A 22,884-nucleotide genomic window follows, 5' to 3' on the forward strand; every position below is an offset into this window, starting at 1 on the left:
TGAAAATGAGGCATTCCTAGTTTTCTGAGAATTTTTGTCATGAATAGATGTTGAATTTTGTCAAATGCATTTTTGCACCAATTAATATGATTGTGAGGTCTTTCTTATTTAGCCTATTAATATGTTAGATTACATTGATTGTTCACAAATATTGTATCAGCCTTGCATCCCTGGATAATCTGGGATAAACTCCACTCGGACATGGTATATAATTCTTAATATTGAATTCTACTTGCTAATATTTTGTTAAGGCTTTTTGCATCTATGTTCATGAGGGATATTGGTCTATAATTTTCTTTCGTTACTATATTTGTGTGCTTTTGATATCAGGGTAATAATGTTAACTTTATAAACGAGTTAGGTGTTCCCTCCAACTATTTTCTGATAGAGGTTGTTTAGAGTTGGTATTAAGTTTTTAAATATTTAGTAGAATTCCCCAGTAACTGGCCTGGAAATTCTTTTTTGAGGGAGTTTTAAAATTATGAATCCAGTTCTCTATTTTATATTGAGTAAGTTGTGATAGTTTGTGTTTTTCAAGGAACTTGGTCTGTTTCAGCTAAGTTGTCAAATTTATGTGTGTGGAGTTCTTTGTAGTATTCTCTTATCCTTTTGATAGTTGCAGAAGTATAGTGCTATTCCCTGTTCATTCTTGATACTGGTAATGTGTGTCTTCTTTTTTTCTCTACCTGGCTTGCTTGAGATTTGTCTGCTTTATTTTCTTAAATAATCAGCTCTTTGTCTTCTGTTTTAAAAACTTCATTGATTTCAGGAGTGCCTGAGTGGCTCAGTCGGTTAAGTGTCCCGACTCTTGATTTTGGCTCCAGTTATGATCTCACAGTCATGAGATCAAGCCCTGCGTTGGGTTTTGTGCTGAGTGTGGAGCCTCCTTAAGATTCTGTCCCCCTGCCCCACTCTGTCCTACTTACGTGTGCACGCTCTCTTTCTGTCTCTCTCTCAAAGAGGTAGCTAGCTAGCTAGATAATAAATTTTAAAAATTATTAAATTTCATTGATTTCTCCTCCTTATTATCCCCTTCCTTCTGCTTGCCCTGGTTTTATTTTCCTTTTCTTTTTCTGTTTTTGGAGTGGAGCTTCAATTACCATTTGAGACTTCCCTGCTTGTTTAATGTATGCATTCAGTGCTATAAATTTCCCTGTCAATATTACTTTAACTATGTCTCACAAATTTTGCTGTGTTCTATCCTCATTTTCATTCAACTTAATATATTTCTTTAAAAAATTCTATTGAGACTTCCTTTTTGATCCACAGATCATTAGACGTTTATTACTTAGTTTCCAAGTGTTTGGAGATTTTCCTATTTTCTTTCTGTTTTTTGTTTTTTTTCCTAAGTTTATGTATTTTGAGAGAGAGAGAAAGAGCAAGCAGGGGAGGAGCAGAGAGAGTAGGAGAAAGAGAATCCGAAGCAGGCTTCGTGCTGTTAGCACAGAGCCCAGTTCTGGGCTCTAATGAACCGTGAGGTCATGACCTGAGCCAAAACCAAGAGTCAGACACTTAACTGACTGAGCCATCCAGGTGCCCCACTTTTTTTTTTAATCTTTTTTTTTTTTTTAAGTCTGTTTTTTATTTCTAGTTTGATCCCGTTATGTTCAGAGAACAAACTATTACTTTAGTTGTTTTAAAATTGTTAAGGTTTGTTTTATGGCCCAGGATATGATCTGTCTTGGTGTACATTCCGTGGGCACTTGAAAAACAATGTGAATCGTACTGTTATTGGGTGCAGTTATGTTGACATAATTGCAGAAATGTCGATTAGATCATGTTGGTTGATAGTGTTGTTAAGTTTTTCTGTATCTTTGGGGCGCCTGGGTGGCTCAGTTGGTTAAGCGTCTGACTTCGGCCCAGGTCATTGTCTCACAGTTTGTGAGTTTGAGCCCTGCTTTGGGCTGGCTCTGTGCTGACAGCTCGGAGCCTGGAGCCTGCTTCCAATTCTGTGTCTCCTCTCTCTCTCTGCCCCTCCCTAGCTCGCACTTGCTCTCTCTCTCTGTGTCAAAAATAAATAAACTTAAAAAAAAAGTTTTTGTATCCTTAATGATTTCCCATCTAGTTGTTTCATTAGTTGTTGAGAGAGGAGTATTGAAATCTCTAAATAATTATCAATTTGTCTATTTTTCCTTTCAGTTGTATCAGGTTTTGCTTCACATATTTTGCAGCTCTGTTGTTTGGTGCATACATTTTAGGTTTGTCTTCTTAAGTGGATTGACTGCTATCATTATGTAATGTCCATCTCTGCCTCAGATAGCTTACTCTGTTCTGAAGTGTATTTTACCTGACATTAATGTAGCTACTCCTGTTTCCTTTAATTAATGTTTGCATCTTACAACTTGTTCCATTTTTTTACTTTAAGCCTACTTTTATCATTATACTTGAAGTGAGTTTCCGATAGGCAGCATAGAGTTGCATCATACTTTTTCATGCATTATGCCAATCTTCTGGTCGGTGTATTCAGCCATTAATATTTTTTAAAAATTTTATTAATATTTATTTATTTTTGAGAGACATGGCATGAGTGGGGGAGGGGCAGAGAGAGAGGGAGACACAGAATCTGAAGCAGGCTCCAGACTCTGAGCTGTCAGCACAGAGCCCGACATGGGGCTCAAACTAACGAGTTGTGAGATCATGACCTGAGCTGAAGTCGGAGACTCAGCTGACTGAACCACCCAGGCACCCCTCAGTCATTCATATTTAATGTAATTATTGAGACAGTAAGTTTTAAGTCTGATATTTTATTATTTTCTCCAAGTTTTGATTCTCTATTTTCTTTTTCCTCCTTTCCTCTGGGTTACTTGAACACTTTATGATTCCTTTTTTATTTATATTTTTAACAGCTTTTTGATGGTTCTTCTAGATATTATATATACATAATATATCGCAGTCCACTGCTATCATCATTCCCCAGTTCAAGGGAAGTGTAGATACCTCACTTCCAGTTTTGTTTCTTTACCTTCCCCCTATTTACAATATATATAATGGTCTTAAATATTTCTTATACTTACATTTAGAACCATATCAGACAATGTTATACTTTTGCCACAACTGTCAATATAATTTAGAAAATTCAAGAGGAGAAGGAGAGTCTATGGTATTTACTTGTATTTTTGTTTACTGGATGCTTTCTTCTTTCTGGTGTTCCAAGGTTTCTTCCTTCTAAAGGAAATTCCTTTAGCCATTCTTTTAGGGTAGGTCTAGTTGACGTTTCTCCTAGTTTTTCTTTGTTTGAGGCTGTCTTAATCCCCCTTTCATTCCTGAAGGATATTTTCACTGGATGTAGGATTCTGGGTTGACAGTTCTTTTCTTTCAGCTCTTGAAAAATGCTGTGCCACTTCTTCTGGCCTCCATGGTTTCTGATGAGAAATCCACTGTCATTCCAGTTGTTTTTCCCCATAGGTAAGGCGTCTTTTCTCTCTTGCTGCTTTCAAGATTTTTTCTTTGTCTTTAGCTTTCAGAAGTTTAACCATGATTATTTGTGTGTGTGTGGATTTCGTTGACTTCATCCTGTTTGGGATTTTTTTCAACTTCTTAAATCTGTAGGTTTAAGTCTTTTGTCAAATTTGGAGAGTTTTCAGCTATTATTTCTTTGGGTCTTTTCGTTCCCCCTTTCTCCAAGACTGATGATATGAATGTTAAAACTTTTGCTACAGTCCCACGGGTCCTTGATGCTCTGGTTTTTTTTTGTTTGTTTGTTTTTTTAATCTGTTTTTCCCTGGTATTTACATTGGGTTCTTTCTATTTTTCCGTCTTTGAGTTCATTGATTTTCTTCTCCTCCACTCTGCTCTTGAGCCTGTCCATTGAGATTGAGTTCTTTATTTTGTTTTGTTTTGTTTTGTTTTGTTTTGTTTTGTTTTGAGGGCCTGCTTTTGGTTACTATATTTTTCAGATCTAAAATTTCTTTCTGGTTTTTCTTTGGATCTTTGTTTCTTTGCTGAGACTTTGTTTTTTCATTTGTGGCAAGCATGTTCAGAACTGCTCATTGATGACTATTTAAATCCTTATGTCAAATTCTAAGATTTCTGTCATTTTGGTGGCAGCATTTATTGTCCTTTTTCATTCAGTTTGAGGTCTTCCTGGCTTTTGGTATGATAAGTGATTTTTTACCAAAGTCTGGACGTTTTGGTATTATATTGTAAGACTCAGGATCTTAATTAAAACTTCTGTTTTAGCTGACTACCTCTGACACCTCTCATAGGGGAATGGGGTAGGGGGCGGGTACCACCTTGTCACTACCAGGTAAGAGTAGAAGTTCATGTTCCCAGTCTGCTCCCATTGAAACCTGAGGGTGATGTTTCTCATTATTGCTGGGCAGAGGAAGTTCTTTGCTGACACCGTGGGCAGGGATGGGGACCTCATTACTCTTTCTCAGGGATGAAAGTCCCAGATCCCTACTTGGCTTTTTGACACCACTGCAGCAGGGGCATGGGGTGCCGTCTTATAGCCTATGAAGGGTGGAAGTCTAGATTCTCAACTTGGCCTTTGCTGGCATGGATGTGTTGAGCCAGTGTTATGTGTTGTCAGGCTGGAGTATAGTGGATTTTGCCTCAACATTGTGTATATTCCTAACCTGCTTTTTTCCTGGTCCCTAGCTAAGGAGAGCAGACTTTTGTTGGGGCTTTTTTTTTTTTTTTTTTTTTAATCTGCACACTTTGGCATTTCCAGGTAGTCAGCTTCTTTACTTCCAGATATAGGATATATAAGGCAAAAAAGAAAACCCATGGAGCTCACCACTGTGTCATTCCTTGGGTCCCAGAATCCTTAGTTTGTTTGCCTTGTCTTCACCTTTCAGAGTTTTCTTATGTTTGTTCATACATAACGTCCAGGGGGTTTAACTACACTTAGAGTGAGGAATAGGGAAATGTGTATTCTCCCAGAAGTACAAGTCTGCATTACGTTTTACAAATGAGTTTCTGGGGCTTTGCATAAGTAGACTGTAACCTTACCAGGGCCCCAGCACCGTTTGACCACACATGTTCTCTGGCTTTGAGTTGTGGAGTAAATGAATCTGGTAGAGTTTCATGGATTCTGAATCCCAGGGGTGCCTGTATAGTTGTCCCCAACTGAGTCCATTGCCAGGATAATCTCTCATCTTCTCATCACCACCCAAAAGTTGTCGATTCTTTTCTTTTGGTTCTAGTTGGGAGAATGTGGGATATTTACTTTGGCTTCCATCAGCTGTGATTCCTATAACAGTAACAATGACATCACTTCCCCAAAGTAGGAAATGATTATTGTTCAGAGATATGTTTCCATGTCTCCCCATGGTTTGAGAAGCAGTGGATTGAAGCAGATCAGCATGAAACTTCTGACCCTGACCTGAAGGAAGTTAGGTTCTGATGTTGACAATTAAAATCCAAGTTCTGCCATTCCAGTCCCTAACTTATCCTGTTACCCTTTTGTCTGGAATTTGGGATGTGTTTTTCCATAGAAGCAAGTCAAGTACCAAAGAAATGAAAGTAATACCTTATGCTTGATGCAAATTTACTCTTTCCAAAGCACTTTTTCTATTTGTTTCCATCAATCCTCACCTTGGCCAAGTACACTAAACACTTCCGATGTTATTGTGGACATTTAGGCCCAGGGAGTTTGAAGGATTTTGCCAAATTCTCACAGCTACCAAAGGATAGAGTTCAGACTAGACATTTTCTAGATATTCTGCTTTTATGTTCTCTAATCAAGTGTTCTTTCAGGAAAGCAGAAGGCATTTCAGCTGCACATACATGCACTTGCACTTCTGTGGAAAGACAGCCACATACCGACTGTAGGCCAGCCCAACTCTGAAAGCTGTTCAGTCATGTTTATACACTTAGCTGATCAGTCTTCAACCTTGGAGAGATCTGGGCACTGAAGGGGTTATGCCAGAATTGCAAAATAACTCAGGTTTCCTTACAGTAGGGTTAAACTCTGGAATGACATTTTATTCATTCATGTAATTAATGCCTGTATTATTTATTTTGCTTTTGAGGTCCCTTTTGATTATAGAATATAATCAAAAGAATGGGGAGTGGCTTCTCCCGGATTTTGAGGTGGACAGATTATATACAGATTAAGCTTGACTTCTAGTCCATGTGCTAAAATAACAAACGTAGAGGAACAGCCAACATCTGAACCTGGTCTGTTGCCCCACCCCTGCTTCTCTCCCATCCCAGACCTCCTGCCCCAAAGACACTGCGTAGGTGTTTCCTTCTCCCAGTTCTGTTCTCGGGCAGATGAACAGGCAGGGTTAAAGATGCCCAAAGAGCGTGTCGTCCGTAACTAGGCGAATTCCTCTGAAATAAACAGATCTGGGCACAGACGGGACGTTTAGTAGATTGGCACCATCCCAGTATTGTAAGGAACCCTAACACACGTCTGAGTGGTCTCTGAATGTTCCATCCCCTCTGCAGCCTTGCCGTCAGAGGTCATTCCAAGTAGGTTGAGGTAATTCTGGGAGTCCATAGGAAGAAGAGGGAAAGTGTGCTGTCCTCCAAGGAAGCCCATTTCATCGTAGGGTGAAACTTCCTTATACTGACGCAGAAATCTGGCTCCCAGCTGGTTCCATGGATTCTGTTTCCTTTTCTTATGATACTGCGAAGAACAAAACTATTCTTTCTTTCCTCTCTGATGGGATTTTAAATTCTTGAGGCCAGCTAGCTACCGTAATCTCTTTAAATGTCTTTTCAGGTGAAGTATCCCTAGTTTCTCTGCCTTTCTTTACAAGTTCAGAGTTTGAGGGTGCTCCAGACTCAAACAGTAATATTTGAATGTGGACGACTTCCAAGCTAACAAAGCATGTTCCCCTTCAGTTAGGCATTATCTTTATCCCATTCTAGAGAGGAGGAAGCTGAAATATTTTTCTTCATCACTTGCAAAAAAAAGTCCTACTGGGACTCCTGGGTGGCTCAGTCGGTTGAGTGTCTGGCTCTTGGATTTTGGCCCACGTCATGATCCCAGGGTCATGGGATCCAGCCCTACGTTGGACTCTGCACTGACAACATGGAGCCTGCTTGGGATTCTCTCTCTCTCTCCCTCCCTCCCTCTCTTCCTCCCCTGTTTGTTCTCTCTCTCTCTCTCTCTCTCTCTCTCTCTCTCTCAAAATAAATAAATAAACATTAAAAACAAAAGTCCTGGGGCACCTGGGTGGCTCAGTCGGTTAAGCGTCCGACGTCGGCTCAGATCATGATCTCATGGTTCATGGGTTTGAGCCCTGCGTCGGGCTCTGTGCTGACGCTCGGAACCTGGAGCCTGCTTCAGATTCTGTGTTTCCCTCTCTCTCTGCCCTTCCCCCACTTGCACTCTCTGTTGCTCGCTCGCTCTCTCTCAAAAATAAATGTTAAAAAAATTTTTATTTGAAAGTCCTTCTGGCTAGAGGACACAAGAACAGTGTCTCCCTTACTCAGTCTTCTACATCCTGCGGTCTTTCCATAATAAAACCCTTGCGTTTTATGTTAATAACGTTTGGTGTCTGTCTACTCTCTAACATGACATTTATGCAAAAATAGAATAGTTGGGGGCACCTGGGTGGCTTGGTCTGTTAAATGTCCGACTCTTGATTTCAGCTAAGGTCATGAGATTGAGCCCTGCGTCAGGCGCTCCTCACTCTCTCTCTCTCAAAGTAAATAAATACACATTTTTTTAAAAAAGCAGAATGCTTGATTTTTCCTGTAAAATGAAAGTCACTGTGGGATCTTTTTTAATTCCTCCTTTGTACATCCTATTACCTCTCGCAGAGGGCTCTCAAGTTCTCTTGGCAAACTCCTATGTGTCCTTCAGTAGCAAGCTCAAAAGTTGCTTTGTGGGTATCTTTCCCCCTATCTGATTTGGGTCTGGCAGGGCTGGTGACTCTTGTTTTCCCGCTGTGTTTAGGAGCAGTTATCACAAAGCAGGGCCAGTATCTTTCTGCATGTCTCATGACCACCGGACTGTGAGCTCTGGAAGGACAAGGGTTCCATCTTTTCTCCTGTTACAGCCCTTGAAGCTGGCACAGCTTCTGGCACTCAAGAGCAAGGGACACTCGTTTGCTCAATATAAGAAGACAGCTCCTTGCCTGTTGTGTTGGTCCTGGGGTTTTGTAAGAGCACAGAAGAAATTCCTTGGATCTGCAGGTCCCACTGATGCTTCCACCCGCACCCACATCAAGACCAAATAGGGCAGCGGCCAGGCCTGGAGGGGCCAGCCACACACAAGGGAGACGGTGCCTTCTGTTTTCAGTAACTAGGAGTCCGTGCACGTCCCTGCCCCCAGTGCAGAGGTGACATGTCTGGACTCTTGGCTGATGGACAGTGCTTTTGCTTTGGCCCACTTGCCAAATTGTCTTCTACCTGCCAGAGGCAATGTAGTACAGTGGTTAGTGCTCATCCTCTAAAATCAGGATTTCTGGGCTTTAATTCCACCTTCACCACTTAACAATTATGTGTGATCTTAGATGAGATTGCCAACTGCCCCATTTCACAGTTTCCTCCTGTCTAAATGGAATAATGAATAAATGAAAATGCATAGAAAGTACTTGGTATAGTGTCTGGCAACTCACTTACCTGGGTCCCAGTAGACCTGTGTTGTTATTGCTCCTGTTACCTTAAAGCCTTCCTTACAGCACACATTTTAGCTGGAAGACAGCGATATTGATTGATTTTCTGGGAGTTGGGACTGTGTATTAGTGTTCCCATAGTTCCAGGTACTGTGTGTTAGGCATTTGCTTTGTGCCAGCATTTGGCTCATCACTTTACATAATCAACACATTTGTGCCCCACAGTCACCCTCTGAAGTATTATTATCTCCTTTTGCAAATGAAGAAATGAGCTTGTGAGATTGAGAAGTGGACTGTCAGACTGCAAATCACATGCACGCTTGAGATGGAGAAATTGCACATTGTAACCAGTCGGTTTCCTCTGTTTGTTGTTGTCATTTTCAGTTTCCTTTGTTTTAAGGTTCTTGGTGTCAGCACTTTCTGGGGCCCTTCATGTTGACATGACAGATTCACACCTCCTCAAAGATGAGTCTTTCTTTCAGATGGATTCATGTGTGCAGACGTTGAGACTGAACGTTCAACTGTGCGCTTCAGGTGCAGGGCTTTCCGTGTGCCTCCTCTGGTCCCAGCCTGTCACTGCAGCCACACGAAACACACTCACTTTACAAGATTATGACATCTTTTCCACTTGGGCTATTGATAAGCCAGGTCTTCTCCATTCTGTCATTTCCAGAGAGAGGAAGTGCCTCTAAGACGGGGCAGGGTACACAGAAAGACACTTGTCAATACCAGAATCTTGCCTTACTTGAGAGTTTGCCTAAGGCTGTTCATGCTTCCCAACTGTGCACCAACAGAAACTGGTAGAGGGAATGGAAGGGAGACCCAAATGTCACATGTGTCTGCCTCACCCCAAGCTGGGAGCTGCCCTTGTGGATTTGGAGTGTGGTGACGCCCAAGTTAACCACCCATCCATCAGAAGGAGCGTGGGAGCCTCACTCCCACATTTTACAGGCTGTAGAACGTTTCTCCATCTGGAAGTGTCTAGGATTATAAATTTCAGCATTCGAAGGATCTTTGTGGATACAGTGAGGATACTCAAAAATGTTCTCAACGGCAGGAAAGGATATAGGACATGGCTGGTAGTTTTTTCTTTTTTAGCTACTTAAATAGTGGGAGAGGATGAGATGGCGTATTTAAATGCGTATTTAAATGGTACAATACAGGGGCACCTGGGTGGCTCAGTTGTTTAAGGTTCCAACTCTCGATTTCGGCTCAGGTCACGATCTCTCAGTTTGTGAGATCGAGCCCCACACAGGCTCTACGCTGACAGCATGGCGTGAAGCCTGCTTGGGATTCTCTCCTCTCAGAATGAATAAGTAAACATTTTATTTTTTTAATGGTATAGTAGATCAGCTTGAGGGTTCCACTCTTCACTGATACTAAATGGCAGGAAACAGTTTGGGCTGGGGAAGAGAGCTTGAACTGGTGTTCTCCAATTCTAAATATGTTTCACTTTCCAAAACAAAGTTTCAACCCAGACTCTCATTTTGCCCTTTATTTTTAGATGGTTAGAATGGTTGGAAAGTGTAGGCAGTCATCAGACAACTGTGTTTTTTGTTTTGTTTTGCTTTGCTTTTATTATTTATTTTTGAGAGAGAGGCAGAGTGTATAGGAGGAGGACCAGAGAGAGAGGGAGACACAGAATCTAAAGCGGGGTCCAGAATCTAAATCGGTCAGCACAGAGCCCAACGAGGGGCTTGAACTCACGAACCGTGAGATTAGGACCTGAGCCGAAGTCGGATGCTCAACGGACTGAGCCACCCAGGCGCCCCTGACTACTGTGTTCTAAACCCAGCCCTGCCACTTGCTAGCCATGTGACCTTGGGCAAGTTACAGAACCTTTCTAGGGCTTGTTTTCTGCATCTGTAAAATGAGGAGAGTCATAGTCTCTACCTCGTGAAGCAGTTCCGATAACTAAATGAGATAAACCACGTAAAGGGTTTCACGCAGTGCTTAAGTAACATGTAGTTCTCAGTAATGTTAGCTATTATCACTATTTTGTAAGAGAGAAAACGTACCCCTGCTCCTTGTTGCCTTTCTAGAATTTTCTCTTTCAGCCTCTTCCATGGTATTAGGGACCTAAGAGAATGGTGATGATTTTGACTAATGCCAGTCACAGGTGTCTCTCCATTCCTACCGAACCTAGATGATATGCTGCATGCACCCTTCCAGGAAGCGGATTGTATGTAGGCCTGGGGGCTACCTCCAGTCCGTCGCATATTCTCCTCCTTCTCCCTCTCCTCCTTCCTCCTTTTCTTCTTCTTCCTCTTCTTTTTCTTCTAACCTCCAAAGGTGTGAAAACTGTAAAAACTTGGGGCACTGGGTGGCTCAGTCGGTTAAGCGTCGTCTGACTTTGGCTCAGGTCATGATCTTGTGGTTTGTGGGTTCAGGCCCCGCATCGCGCTCTGTGCCTGCAGCTCAGAGCCTGCAGCCTGCTTCGGATTCTGTCTCCCTCTTTCTCTGCCCCTCCCCGGCTTGCACTCTGTCTCTCTCAAAGATAAATAAACATTAAAAAAAAAAAAAAACACACAAAAAACTGTAAAACCTAATCTTAGCTCAAGGGCCACACAAAAGCAGCCTGTAGACCATAGATTACTGATCCTTACTCCCATCTGACCCTCCCTAACATGGCCAGAGTCTTGAATCTTGGGGCTATTCTCTTCATCATTCAAGTCAAAAGATGCTAATCAAAAAGACAGTAAGTTTTCATGTTAAAAATGGAGTCCAGTTGAAAAATAGCACTATCTCCTCTCCCACCCCCAAACTCTCCCACACGCCTTACATATAAAGAACTTTGAGAGTTCCCTTCCTGAGACCAAGAAAGGATTTGTAAAGGAATCCATCAGAGCCAGTTTGACAAATGCTCCACCATGAATAAGCTCTGTGCCTGTGAAATTACTCCAGATTCACTTGGAGCCTCAGTTGTGATTTCAATTTTAAATTCCTGGGGTTTTTGCGCCATCAGGTCTCATGTCTGGAGCAGTCACGTTTTAGGAAAAGAGCATCTGTTGCTGTGAAGTAAACGAACTGTAATGAACACGAGCATACTTTTTCACAGCAAAAAATGAAAACCCCAAAATGCAGGCACAACCTTTGTGAAATGACAGTATTAAATTGCAAGAGACGATGGTAAAGCAAATATTTAAATTCACAGCTAAAATAGTGCTTGTAAAATGTAATTGCCAGGGAGAGCATGCCAGCTCGTCGCTCTTTAAGCTAATTCTCTGCAGGCAGAATCATTCTACACTGTTCTAAGAAGAAATGCTTATTTTAAATAAGCTGCTTTCTGGTTCTTTTAAAACTGCACAAGTAAGCTTTATTTACCGGGGACCATTTCAGTCTTTGAGCTGTTCGTGGGCAGGAGAGGTCTCCTGCTGCCTGGGGGCTGCCTGGGCTGATTTGTCCTGGGCTGCAGCTATGCTCCATTTGTCCCTAGGAGAGTTCCAGCGACGGAGGTGATGGCATTTTTGGCGAAAAGAAAGATGACAGCCGGGCAGGTGAGACTGTGTCCTTCTGAAGGCAGAGCAAAGTAAGGTCCCAGTTTGTAGTTATCCTGGAGTTCATGTGTAATAAAAGTGCTCTTTCTAAGGAGGCTCAAGAGCCTAGAAAGTTGGCCTTCATCAGAGTCTCCTGGAGTCACACATGGAGCTTTAATGTGGCTCTGGCAAGCTTCCCCCACCTGTCCTCAAAATTTGGAAGTGAAGTCAATGATATCTGAGGACAGGATGGAGTCAGAGAAAGAAGAATTGTGGTTTCATTGATGTATTATTCGTTTAATTAATTTGAGGGGAGGAAAGTTAGGGAGGATTGGTTTGGTGTGGTTCATTTTTTCTGAATTCAGACCTGGAAGACTTGGTTGGAATACCCAGCTACACAAAGCCCCTAGTTCCATATGGAGAAGGCCACACAGGGCCTCCTTGTCCCCACGCCGTAGAGCAAGGCCCCCAAATTGGTCCTGCATGTGAGAGATGCTAAAGCCAGCCTCAGCCTGAAGCTGTTCCTACCGCGGCATTGCGGGCCTTCCAGCTGTGCTTCAGCTCCTGAGCTGATAGATCAGCTTCTTGAGTCAGCTTTGTTTTTATTGAACCCAAACGACAAAAAACAGCCACCTTTGTTTTGGTTCTGTTTGTAAGTACTAATATCCTCACTGATGTTTGAAGCCCAGGATGGCTCCGACCCAGACAAATCACCCTGGCCAGTTCCGTCTGCTCTCACGGCTCGGCTCAGACGTCTGGTCACCGTGTACCAGCGCTGTAACCGCAAGGAACTCTGCCGACCGGAAGTCCTGGGACCAGGTAACCAAGGATACTGGGTCCAGGAAGAGATGTTCAGGAGAACCTCAGAAATGGATCTCATCAACAAGGAAGCTCAAAAGAGGTAAAAGCCAGTGACCAAAAGGGCATGCGGAACTGCCCACTGAGTAAAGGTGACGAGGGAGAGCTGATCGCTGGAGAACAAGTGTATTTAATGTTCTCACGTGAAGTTAGGTGGTCTCCAGAACTAATCCAATCCAGGCTCCAACTGCGATGGTGTGGTCATACTGACTGGAGAGTTGGTGAGATCTAGGAAACAGTTTTGTTCCCAAGTCCCAGACTTCTGTGATTTTCCAGCTTGACCCCCTTCCTAAGTTGGACCCCAGTCCCTGGAAATGTGGTTTAAAATTAGCATATATCAGACCGTGTTCTTTTAGCAGCGAAGTGACCAGTGTGTGATGAAGGTGCCATGTTATAGTTACCAGTCCTTATCAAGACTTTGAAAGCAGTAAGCCCTATAAAATGCCTGCTCAGAAGGAGGGGATAAATTATCAGGAGTTACTTGCCAATCTGAGAATTACGATTAAAATGGCTACAGAAGGCCAGCACAGTCTAGGAATGATGCCACCAGAAAAAAATGAACAAAGCTGCAGTTCTTTTAAGTCTTTCTATCCATCTTTTTTTTTCTTATGTAATTTTTTTAAAATGTTTATTCTTAGAGAGAGAGAGAGAGAGAGAGCACAAGCAGGGGAAGGGCAGAGAGAGAGGGAGACACAGAATCTGAAGCAGGCTCTGGGCTCTGAGCTGTCAGCACAGAGTCCAGTGCGGGGCTCGAACTCACGAACTGTGAAATCATGACCTGAGCCGAAGTCGGACATTTAACCGACTGAGCCACCCAGGCACCCTATCTATCCATCCTTCTGATGTAGCATCCACTGAATTAAAAGAACACCAAAGAGAAAAAATAGCAAACTCAGTTACTTCTGTGTATACCTTCTGACTTTATGAAATTTGGTAATTCAGAGAAAATATTTCTTCCATCTTTCACAGCTCCGAAGAGAACCTGAGCCCTTCTTGCCTGCTTCTCATTCTTCCTGTGACTCCCTCACCCCACTCCTGGCCTAACTCCCTCCGGGGATGGAAAGTACTATGCCCAAGAGCCCCTCATAAAGACCCTGGGCCGGGTATAATATTCCAGCCACCTTACATCATTATCTTAACCCTGCAGGATGTAGAGACTAGAGAACCTTTGTGTCCTAGATATGGGCTACCTACCTACATAAAACTGGAAGAAAGCCTATGTGAAATGGGGGAGATGTGTGGCTGAGGGAGTCACTTCCCTTCTCTGGACCAGTTTCCTCATTTGGAAAAGCAAGGAGGTGGCTTTAAGGCCCTCCAGGACTCTCTGATTCTGTGTTGTCTTACCGGGGGAAAAATAAATAAAATATTGAAGCGTCTTCATCTAAAATGAAGATTTTAGAGTCTTCATCTCCAACAAGTGGAAACAAACTAGGTAATCTAAAATTAATGAATCAAGAGATAGCAAGTCTGTACATGTGACTTAGAAATGGAGAGATAAATACCATAAGAAGTTGAAAGATTTGAAAGTAGTGGTAAGGTAATAGGCTGTTTTCATTATAAGCCTCTCAGCCCAATTTAACTTAATAAAAAATAATAAAGTAGGCAAACCGCCCTCCCTGCTTTCTTGACTCTATGGGCTCTCCTAGTAGGTAGGCACTCAATAAGTAGATGTTGGCTTTTTTTTTTTTTAAGGGAAAACAGCTCACTCTCCCTTTCTGATTAAATCCCAAGGTGGACTAGGAGAGAGCAAGCAGACTTCTACAGAGCAGTGTCCTCCTTTGGGGTTGTTTATGATCAAGAAAAGAAAACTTTTGACTGGACGCAGTTCCGCATCATTTCCCGTTTGGACAAGAAGTCGGATGAGAGCCTGGAGCACTATTTTTATAGCTTTGTGGCCATGTGCCGGAACGTCTGTCGTCTGCCCACATGGAAGGATGGTGGTGAGCAAATTCTCTGTGTATCCCCGATACACAGGAAAGGGGCATGTTTATTTTCAAGGTACAGAATCACTTCAGGTAATCCTGATCATGAGAGTGGAGTCTACCTGAAGAATTCAGGTAAAGTCAAGTGGGTTTTCACAAGTTCCTGAACTGCTAATTGGGTCCACCCTCATAAAATAAAATCTCTCTCCCAAAATGATGCAGCTTCAACAAAAACTGAAATTCAGATAAACATCTCACAGAAGTATTGGGAGACTGCTGTTAATTAACCTCCAGTGGATCATTAAGTCTCGTACAGATTGAATTCTCTGGTGAACTTTGCTCCATCCTTAGATTACATCTTAGTAACTTTATTTTTCCATGTGTTGAATTGTAGCTATAGAAAGGAAGTGGCTGTTTTAAACATCCCCTGCTCCAACAGGGACGCCTTCAGAGTAATTGCTTCTTGGTTAAGATTTGCAACAGCTTCTTCCTTGATGTCCCTCTTCTGCCTTTGTTTGTAGATAAACTTGGTCTGGACCATAGGACTGTACTGTAGGAAAGCTACAACAAATACAGAGCCCACCCAGCGTGCGTTCTGGGCTGACGGCAGCATGCACACACGTCCCCGCTTCTGCCCCCACGTGACACGGTTAGGGTGTTTTCATTAAAACCAAGGAGCTGGATAGAACACAGGGAGCCGGGCCTTGCAGCCCCACTGATGAGACTTGGACTCGAATCCTGGTTCTGCCCTGTGGAGCAAGTTAGCGTGTTTGAGCCTCCTTCCCCATCCTTTAGGCAGGGCTGACGATGCTGTAGCGTAGCATAGCCATGAGAGCCGAAGGGCACGTAAAGGACTTTGGGTACAGGGCACCGAGTACATGCTTACTGAATGAGAACTCATGTCACCTCCAGAACTGAAGTTCTCGTGTTCCTTTCACCTTTACTGGGTCTGTCCTTGTTTCATAAAAACCTTCCATTGTCGTAGCTTTTCCGTGTAGCAGGGGCACACTCACCTAGGACTGCATGCTGGGGAGCCAGCGAGTTAAACGCAGAACCAGAGATACAGGGGCTCAGGTGGGCAGCAGTTGTCCTGGGGTTGCCTTCAGTGATGGGCTCTGTGTTGGCCTTTCCAGGTCCCCCAGATCCCAGCATCTATGTGGAACCCATCACGGAGGAACGGGCCGCGAGAACCCTTTACCGCATTGAGCTGCTGCGGAAGGTCCGAGAGCAAGTGCTGAGGTGTCCTCAGCTGCACGAGCGCCTCCAGCTCTGCAGGCCCAGCCTCTACCTCCCAGTCTGGTGGGAGTGTGGGAAGCACGACCGAGACCTGCTCGTCGGCACCGCCAAGCATGGGCTGAACCGCACTGACTATTACATCATGACCGACCCCCAGCTGTCCTTCCTGGATGCCTACAGAAACTACGCCCAGCATAAGAGAACGGACGCCCAGGCACCAGAAAGTCTCTGTTGCCTTTACCAGACCAACTCCAGGCTGTATGAATCTCTTACGTACACTCAGATGAGCAGGACTTCAGAGCCCCTTGAAAATGAACCTGAGAATCTGGTGAAAATAGAAAGTAGAGATGATCATCTCGCTCCACCTGGGGGCAGTTTATCTGACATGACTTGTGACAACTTTATTTCTAAAGTTCAGGATGTCATTTCCATCACCCACGATGAAAGTCTGCTGCCTGAGTCCTTGGAGAGCATGATGTATGGGAAGAAGGCTCTCATTCGAGAGCCGGGCTCTCTCCAGGAGAGCCCCAGTACAAACACAGAGCCCAGAAAGGATGCTCTGGCCCTCTCGGCAAGCAAAGATGGGAACTGCCGGCCTGCTGGCCATGAGGCAGAAATACCTTCAGGGCCGTCTTTTATGAGTAGCTTAGAAGCAGGGGTAGCTCAGATGAACATCAAAAATGGAAAACATCTGTTGCTGTCTCTTTCAAGGGAAGGGGATGTCTGCAGTGAGGCAGGGCAGAGGCCTGAAAGCATTGGGCAGCTAGAAGCCAAACACTTAGCTTCCCCTTCCTTGGATCAGGGAAATGAAAGTGGGTTTGTAGATATGTGCCATCTTAGTGTCTGTGATTCCAGAAGAAGCTTGTCATCAGACCAGCAGTTAATTGATTTATTAGAAAACAAAAGTTTAGAAAGTAAATTGGTTTTGAGTCAGAACCACAGTGAAGAGGAGGAGGAAGAGGAAGAGAATGAGGAGGAGAACGTAGGTGTGACCACAGGCCTGAGGGAAAGGCCCGAGGTTTTGCATCTAGCCGAGCCCACTGCTAATATCCTAAGGGAAAAGAGCCGAGGCCTCCCTGTGGATGAGGTCAAGAGAGGAAGCCTGGAGGCCATGAGCCAGCATCCTAGACCACAGGGGGCTTTTCCTCCAGCAGCCTGTCAGTGTCACTGCAAGCACACGGAGAGGTGGGCACGTGGCCTCGAGAACGAGGAGTTTGAAGTGGACAAATCCAAGGGGTATACCCCAGACCTGTACAGAAGCAAAACGAATAGTATCACAGTGGAGGGTGAGCCCACCGCTCCTCCATCAGAGCCCTTTCAGGGAAAGCACGAGCTGTCAAAAGAACCTTGGAAGGAAAATGCAGAAGGCAAAAAAGGTTTCCCTGCATATCCAGAAGCAAGTGAGCTCAAGTCCGAAGACATGGATTTTGAGAGCAAAGATGATTACGACAGAGATGGGAACAGCCATGCTCAAGGTATAGTCTGCACAGTCTGTGGTGTTCTGGGTAAGCCAGTTCTCACGTGACAGGGAGGGGGCAGGGTGGAGGGAGGGTCAGGAGATGGTGTAGCTTCTGAGAGGGACCTGCCCGCTCTCCTGTGGTTTAAGATCAAAGGTCACAGGCCTTGGTCTGAAAGTGAGACAGAGTAGCTCAACTCTGATCATTCTAGAACTGAAGATGATTATGAACAGTCGTAGCACCTTTGCTGCACCAGCCTTGTGATTTGGGCAGGGCTGTAGGCTTCTTTCTGTACAGTAGGTGCTAGATACATTGTTGGGGGAAGTTACTTGTTCTTCCGCTAAGGGACGTGCTTCAAACTGGTCAAAGTAAAAACACCTGGGAACATCAAGAACCTGCAGTTTTGTGTAGGTGCAGTTAATTTTTCAGGAACTCCGCAAAAATACAAATAAATGCGATCTTTATTAAGGTGAGCAAAGATAGGACCATTTATTCATGTTATCGTCAAAACCCGTGAGTCAGTGTTGGTGCATTGAATTTAAATTCATTTTAGTAAGTTAACAGGAATAAGAATACAAAATTACAAGTAACTCAACAAAAATACAAATAGATTTGGTCTTTTTAAATAAATTCTTAGATAAGGCTTCAAGTTAAGATGACTTTCTAAATGTTAAGAATCTACCTGACTCAGATATTTCTGTGCTTTTGCAAAGATACATTGATTAGAGACTCTGAGCAACAAGAATTGGTTTTTACCTTTTTCACTGGTGTTTTTACTCCTTCAGACCCAAGAGGACATATTACAATGGACAAAAACAATTCTATTTATCCTTGTCATTGTCAAAAACAACCAAAAGACAAAAAAACCCGGTTCATGCTTGGCCTAATGCCAGGTGTGGTGCTCAGAGATTGAGACAGACACAGCTTCCTCCTTCTGGGACAGTGCCCTTCTATCAAAGCAGGAAAAAGGGAGAGGAGCTCAGCTGAGCCCCCCTGCATGATCTAGCCTCCTTTTATTTGTAAGCCCCTTACCTTTGGCTTTAGTCATTGTGATGTCCCTTGGGACGAGTTCCAAACCCAAGCTAAACTTTACATGCTACCTGGGATAATGACAGGCCACTGAAAGTAGCTTAGGTCGACTTGTAGCCCCAGGTGACCCAAGGGGAGCCAGTCTCTGACCTTGTGCATCCTCAGCCTAGGCTACAAAGGATCACTGCTTTGTGACCCACATTGTGTTTTGAACCTTGTTATGGGGAAAATCACCAAACAGTCCTTGGAAATCCAGACGGTGAAATGAGTACAGGGCGTAGAAGGGTATGGTTTAGAGGAGAAACCTCTGTGCTCTGAGGCCCTTTGGTGCAGCATCAGCTTGATGAGCTTTGGTGAGTGGCACACTCACGGGCAGGCCCCCTTGCACCAGTGCTTTTAAAAATGGTTTTAAATTTAAAAAAAAAAAATGTTTTTTAAGTGGGGGTGGGGCACCTGGGTGGCTCAGTGGGTTGAGTGTCCGACTTCAGCTCAGGTCAAGGTCTCGTGGTTCATGGGTTCAAGCCCTGCATCAGGCTGGATGCTATCAGCACAGAGCCTGCTTCGGATCTTCTGTCCACCCCCATCCCCCACTCTCTGCCCCTCCCCTGCACACACACTCACTGTTTCTTTCTCTCTCTCTCTCTCTCTCTCTCTCTCTCTCTCTCTCTCTCTCTCATAAATAAGTAAATAAATGCATACACACACACACACACACACACACACACACATATAACATATATGCTTTAGCAGGCCTCAGAGGGGGTCCTCCACAAATAGGAGATGTGGAACAGGTTGGGCAGTAATTGGTACAGCTGTCAGGGCCAGCCCCCAGGTCTCCTGGCTCTTTTCCAGGGTTTTCTCTCATACATCTTTTTTCTTTTTTTCTTTCTTTCTTTCTTTTTTTTTTTTTTTTCATAAAACTTAAATCCAGGCTCTCTGCTTAAAACCTTTCAGGAATGCTCCCCATTAGATCTAGAGTAAAATTCGAATTTTCTATCATGGCCTACAGGATTCAGCATCATCTAGATGATTCTACCCATCCAGCCTCATTTTTGTACTTTTCCCCTGGATGTGTCTCTTTGTTCCTCAGCACGTCCAAAAGAAGCATCCTCCTCCTCTTCTTGGGTGTTCTCTCCTTCAAGAAGCCCTCTTTACCGGCCTTACCTTCTACCAGCAGGTCCTTCCAAAGCTCTTTTTCCCTATCATAACACCTTGCTTCTTTTTAAAGCATTTGCCATGGTTTGTAATTGTAGTTATTCGTTTATCATTACTATTTTCCTGTCTTTCCCCCATGAAATCATAAGAGCCTGAGGGTCAGGGCCACATCTGTCTTGCATATCCTTGAATCCAATGGCTTGGCAAGGCCCTGTTTGTGGTCAGGGGTCCCCACAGCTCCCTAGACTGGTGCACAGTCAGCAGTGAAATCTCCACCTCTGTGTTTCAGAGGATCGACCTTCCTTGTCATTTCACAAGGAAAGAGGCACACAGCTTTTCCTGCCCTGGACATTTTGCTACCCTGTGTTTATTCCCTATCATTACTGGTAAGTGGATCTTTGAAGATCCATTTCACACTGATAATAAACTTTCACTACTGAAACTTGAAAGAATGAGCTGCGTTTCCATTTGTTTCCATCATGATATAAATGTTCTAGGTTCTTTGCATCATTGTTGACATGAATCAGGTCTATTTTGCCTTTGTTGTAAGTGTCAGGACCTCCCATCCTTCATTAACATCAGCGTCTTGCTGTGGACTGTGCCTTCAATGCATCAAAATATTACAATGTTCAATTTCCTCTCCTCAGCTACTCTACGTGAGCCTCTGCTGCTCAGCCTGCTCTCATTCTTGGATACACAGGACAGTCTCCTCTTTTGTTGTTTTTGTTGGGGTGTGGATGCAGAGTTATCACATGACTTGCATGGATAGCCCTAAAGAAGGATCTGCATTTTGGTTCTTCCAGAACCTTCTGGAAAGAGAAGGCATGGTCATTAATGTTTAATTTCAAATAAGTTAGCACCGAATGAGCTAATTTTTTGAAAAGACAGATCAGGTGTCCTAATCTTTCAGATCATTACTGTCTCCCAAGTACCAAATTGATTTTTTTAAACCCTTCTTTGCAGATTACCCAGGGAAATACTCTGAAGAGGAGAGCAAGAGCTCAGCATCAGGCATTGCTGGAGACCTCGGGGATGACCTACAGGAGGCTCGGGCTCCCACCATTGCTCAACTGCTCCAGGAGAAGACCCTCTTTTCCTTCTCTGAGTGGCCAAAGGTACCTCACAGAGTGTGCGTTTTCTACCCAAAGCCTTCTCAGCTTGTAGAGTATTTCTGAATAATAAATTCAGAGAAATGTGTAATATCTTGAAAAGGTATTAGTAATGGTAACATTTGAACACTAAACACATACACACTCGACTAATTAGACGATAATATAAAAATGTCTTCGTATTTACAGCACTATGGCTTTAATTTTCATTGTCCGGACCATAGAACTTATTTTAAGACTTGTAAAGTGAGTACATATGAGTGTGCTCTTTTCTAATCAACTCCTTCTGCTCAGAAAACTTGACACGTGATCTCAAGGGACTTAGTGAATTTGAGTAGCTTGGTGATTACTCCTCATAGCTTTTGGTCTTTTTTATAGGATCGCGTGATAATCAACCGCCTGGATAATATCTGCCACGTGGTGTTAAAGGGGAAGTGGCCTTCCAGCCAGCAGTACGAGCCCCCGGGCACACTGCCCACCCCTGTGTTAACCAGCAGTGCTGGTTCTCGAAGCAGCATCTCGGAGCCAGAAACATCAGAACACAGCTTCAGCAGTGGTGCAGCATTGGTGGCCCAGATCCAGAAGGTGAGGCCATAGCGTGGGGCTGACTGTGCAGCAGAGAACAGGGACACATGGCTCTTCTCAGTTAAGTCATTCATTCAGCAAACACTGACTGAATGGATAGGACTTTTATTCTTTTTTTGTGCAGTCATTAGTTTAATTGAAGAATTTAGATTTTATCCTGTAGGCAGCAGGGAGCTACTGAAAGTCTTAGGGCAGGGAAATGCATGACGAGAGCAGAGTTTACAGCTCAGCTGGAGGGGTGTGCGGGGCTCTTGGGACGTGAGCGTCAGGAAAGAAGGGTGCCAGCGGCTGGGAGGCCAAGGGTGGGTCTGATGAAGAGTTGAGGTTCTAGACCAGGTTAGTGGCAGAATGGATCTAAACAGCATGGGGCGGGGGTGGGGGGGAGTTGGAAAGCATGACTTGATAACTAATAAACGGATAAGGAAAAGGAGGCGTGAATGGATCGGATTGGTGTGTTCGGTACTTGGAAGGACACGAGAATAATGGCAGCTGATAGAAACTAGGGAAGTCAGAATGGGTTTTATAAACTCAGGCTTACAAGTAAGGTCTAATTTGAGGTACGTTGTTAGCACGCTGGCTCTCAACCTTCAAGTGCACAGTGGAACCTGCTGGGGACCTTGAAAAGCTGCTGGTTCTGATTTAATTGGTCCAGGGTGTAGACTGAGTATTGGAATTTTTTTTTTTTTTTTTTTAATTTCCCAGTAGATTCTGATGCACAGCTGAGGCTGAGCTTCCCTGAGATCTAGTTCATGGACTAGCAGCTTTAGTAGCACCTGGACACCTGTTAGACATGCACAATCTCAGACCCACTAAAGTAGAATCGACATTTTAACAAGCTGTCCAGGTGATTTGGTGCTAAGGGTTGAGAAACCTTGAGTGGAAAGAACTTCTGTGAAGTTGATTAGGAATTTACTAGGCTCAAGGAAATCAGGCCGGGAGAAAGAGCTACCATATGGCCACGGAAGTGGCATTCACCCCTCTCTTGCCCCCTGTGTATGTTCACAGGAGAGCTTCCTGGCTCCAGTATTCACAAAGGACGACCAAAAGCACAGACGGCCCTATGAGTTTGAGGTGGAGCGGGATGCAAAGGCGCGGGGTCTGGACCAGTTCTCCGCCACCCACGGGCACCCCCCCATCGTCCTCAATGGCTGGCACGGGGAGTCCGCAATAGACCTCTCCTGCACTTCAGAGGGGTCCCCAGGAGCCGCGTCTCCTTTCCCACTGAGCGCCAGCACCCCTAAGATCGGGGCTATCGGTTCACTTCAAGGAGCCCTCGGCATGGACTTGTCTGGGATTCTGCAAGCTGGCCTGATCCATCCAGTGACAGGACAGATCGTCAACGGAAGCCTCAGAAGAGATGACGCTGCCACGAGGAGGAGGAGAGGGAGACGGAAACATGTTGAAGGAGGGATGGACCTCATCTTTTTGAAGGAGCAGACACTTCAGGCAGGAATCTTGGTGGGTATATGATGCCATTAAGTAAAAAACACTGACTTTTTTTTTTTTTTTTAAGTTTTTATTTATTTATTGAGGGAAAGAGA

At 44.0% G+C, this 22,884-nt stretch overlaps 1 protein-coding gene across 3 annotated transcripts in view; it reads left to right on the forward strand.

The window, feature by feature from the left end:
* CHD6 (chromodomain helicase DNA binding protein 6) overlaps positions 1-22,884 on the forward strand; it is a 204,448-nt gene that overhangs the window by 168,633 nt on the left and 12,931 nt on the right. For all 3 annotated transcript variants that reach the window (XM_030309584.1, XM_030309585.1, XM_030309586.1), the window contains 7 exons: positions 11,953-12,013; positions 12,677-12,893; positions 14,582-14,790; positions 15,906-17,483; positions 20,613-20,764; positions 21,137-21,343; positions 22,349-22,801. In XM_030309584.1, the coding sequence (XP_030165444.1) occupies positions 11,953-12,013; positions 12,677-12,893; positions 14,582-14,790; positions 15,906-17,483; positions 20,613-20,764; positions 21,137-21,343; positions 22,349-22,801 (2,877 nt within the window). The remainder of the gene's footprint in view (positions 1-11,952; positions 12,014-12,676; positions 12,894-14,581; positions 14,791-15,905; positions 17,484-20,612; positions 20,765-21,136; positions 21,344-22,348; positions 22,802-22,884) is intronic.

The sequence above is a fragment of the Lynx canadensis genome, chromosome A3 (genome assembly GCF_007474595.2).
Source record: "Lynx canadensis isolate LIC74 chromosome A3, mLynCan4.pri.v2, whole genome shotgun sequence".
In the NCBI taxonomy this organism is placed as follows: domain Eukaryota; kingdom Metazoa; phylum Chordata; class Mammalia; order Carnivora; family Felidae; genus Lynx; species Lynx canadensis.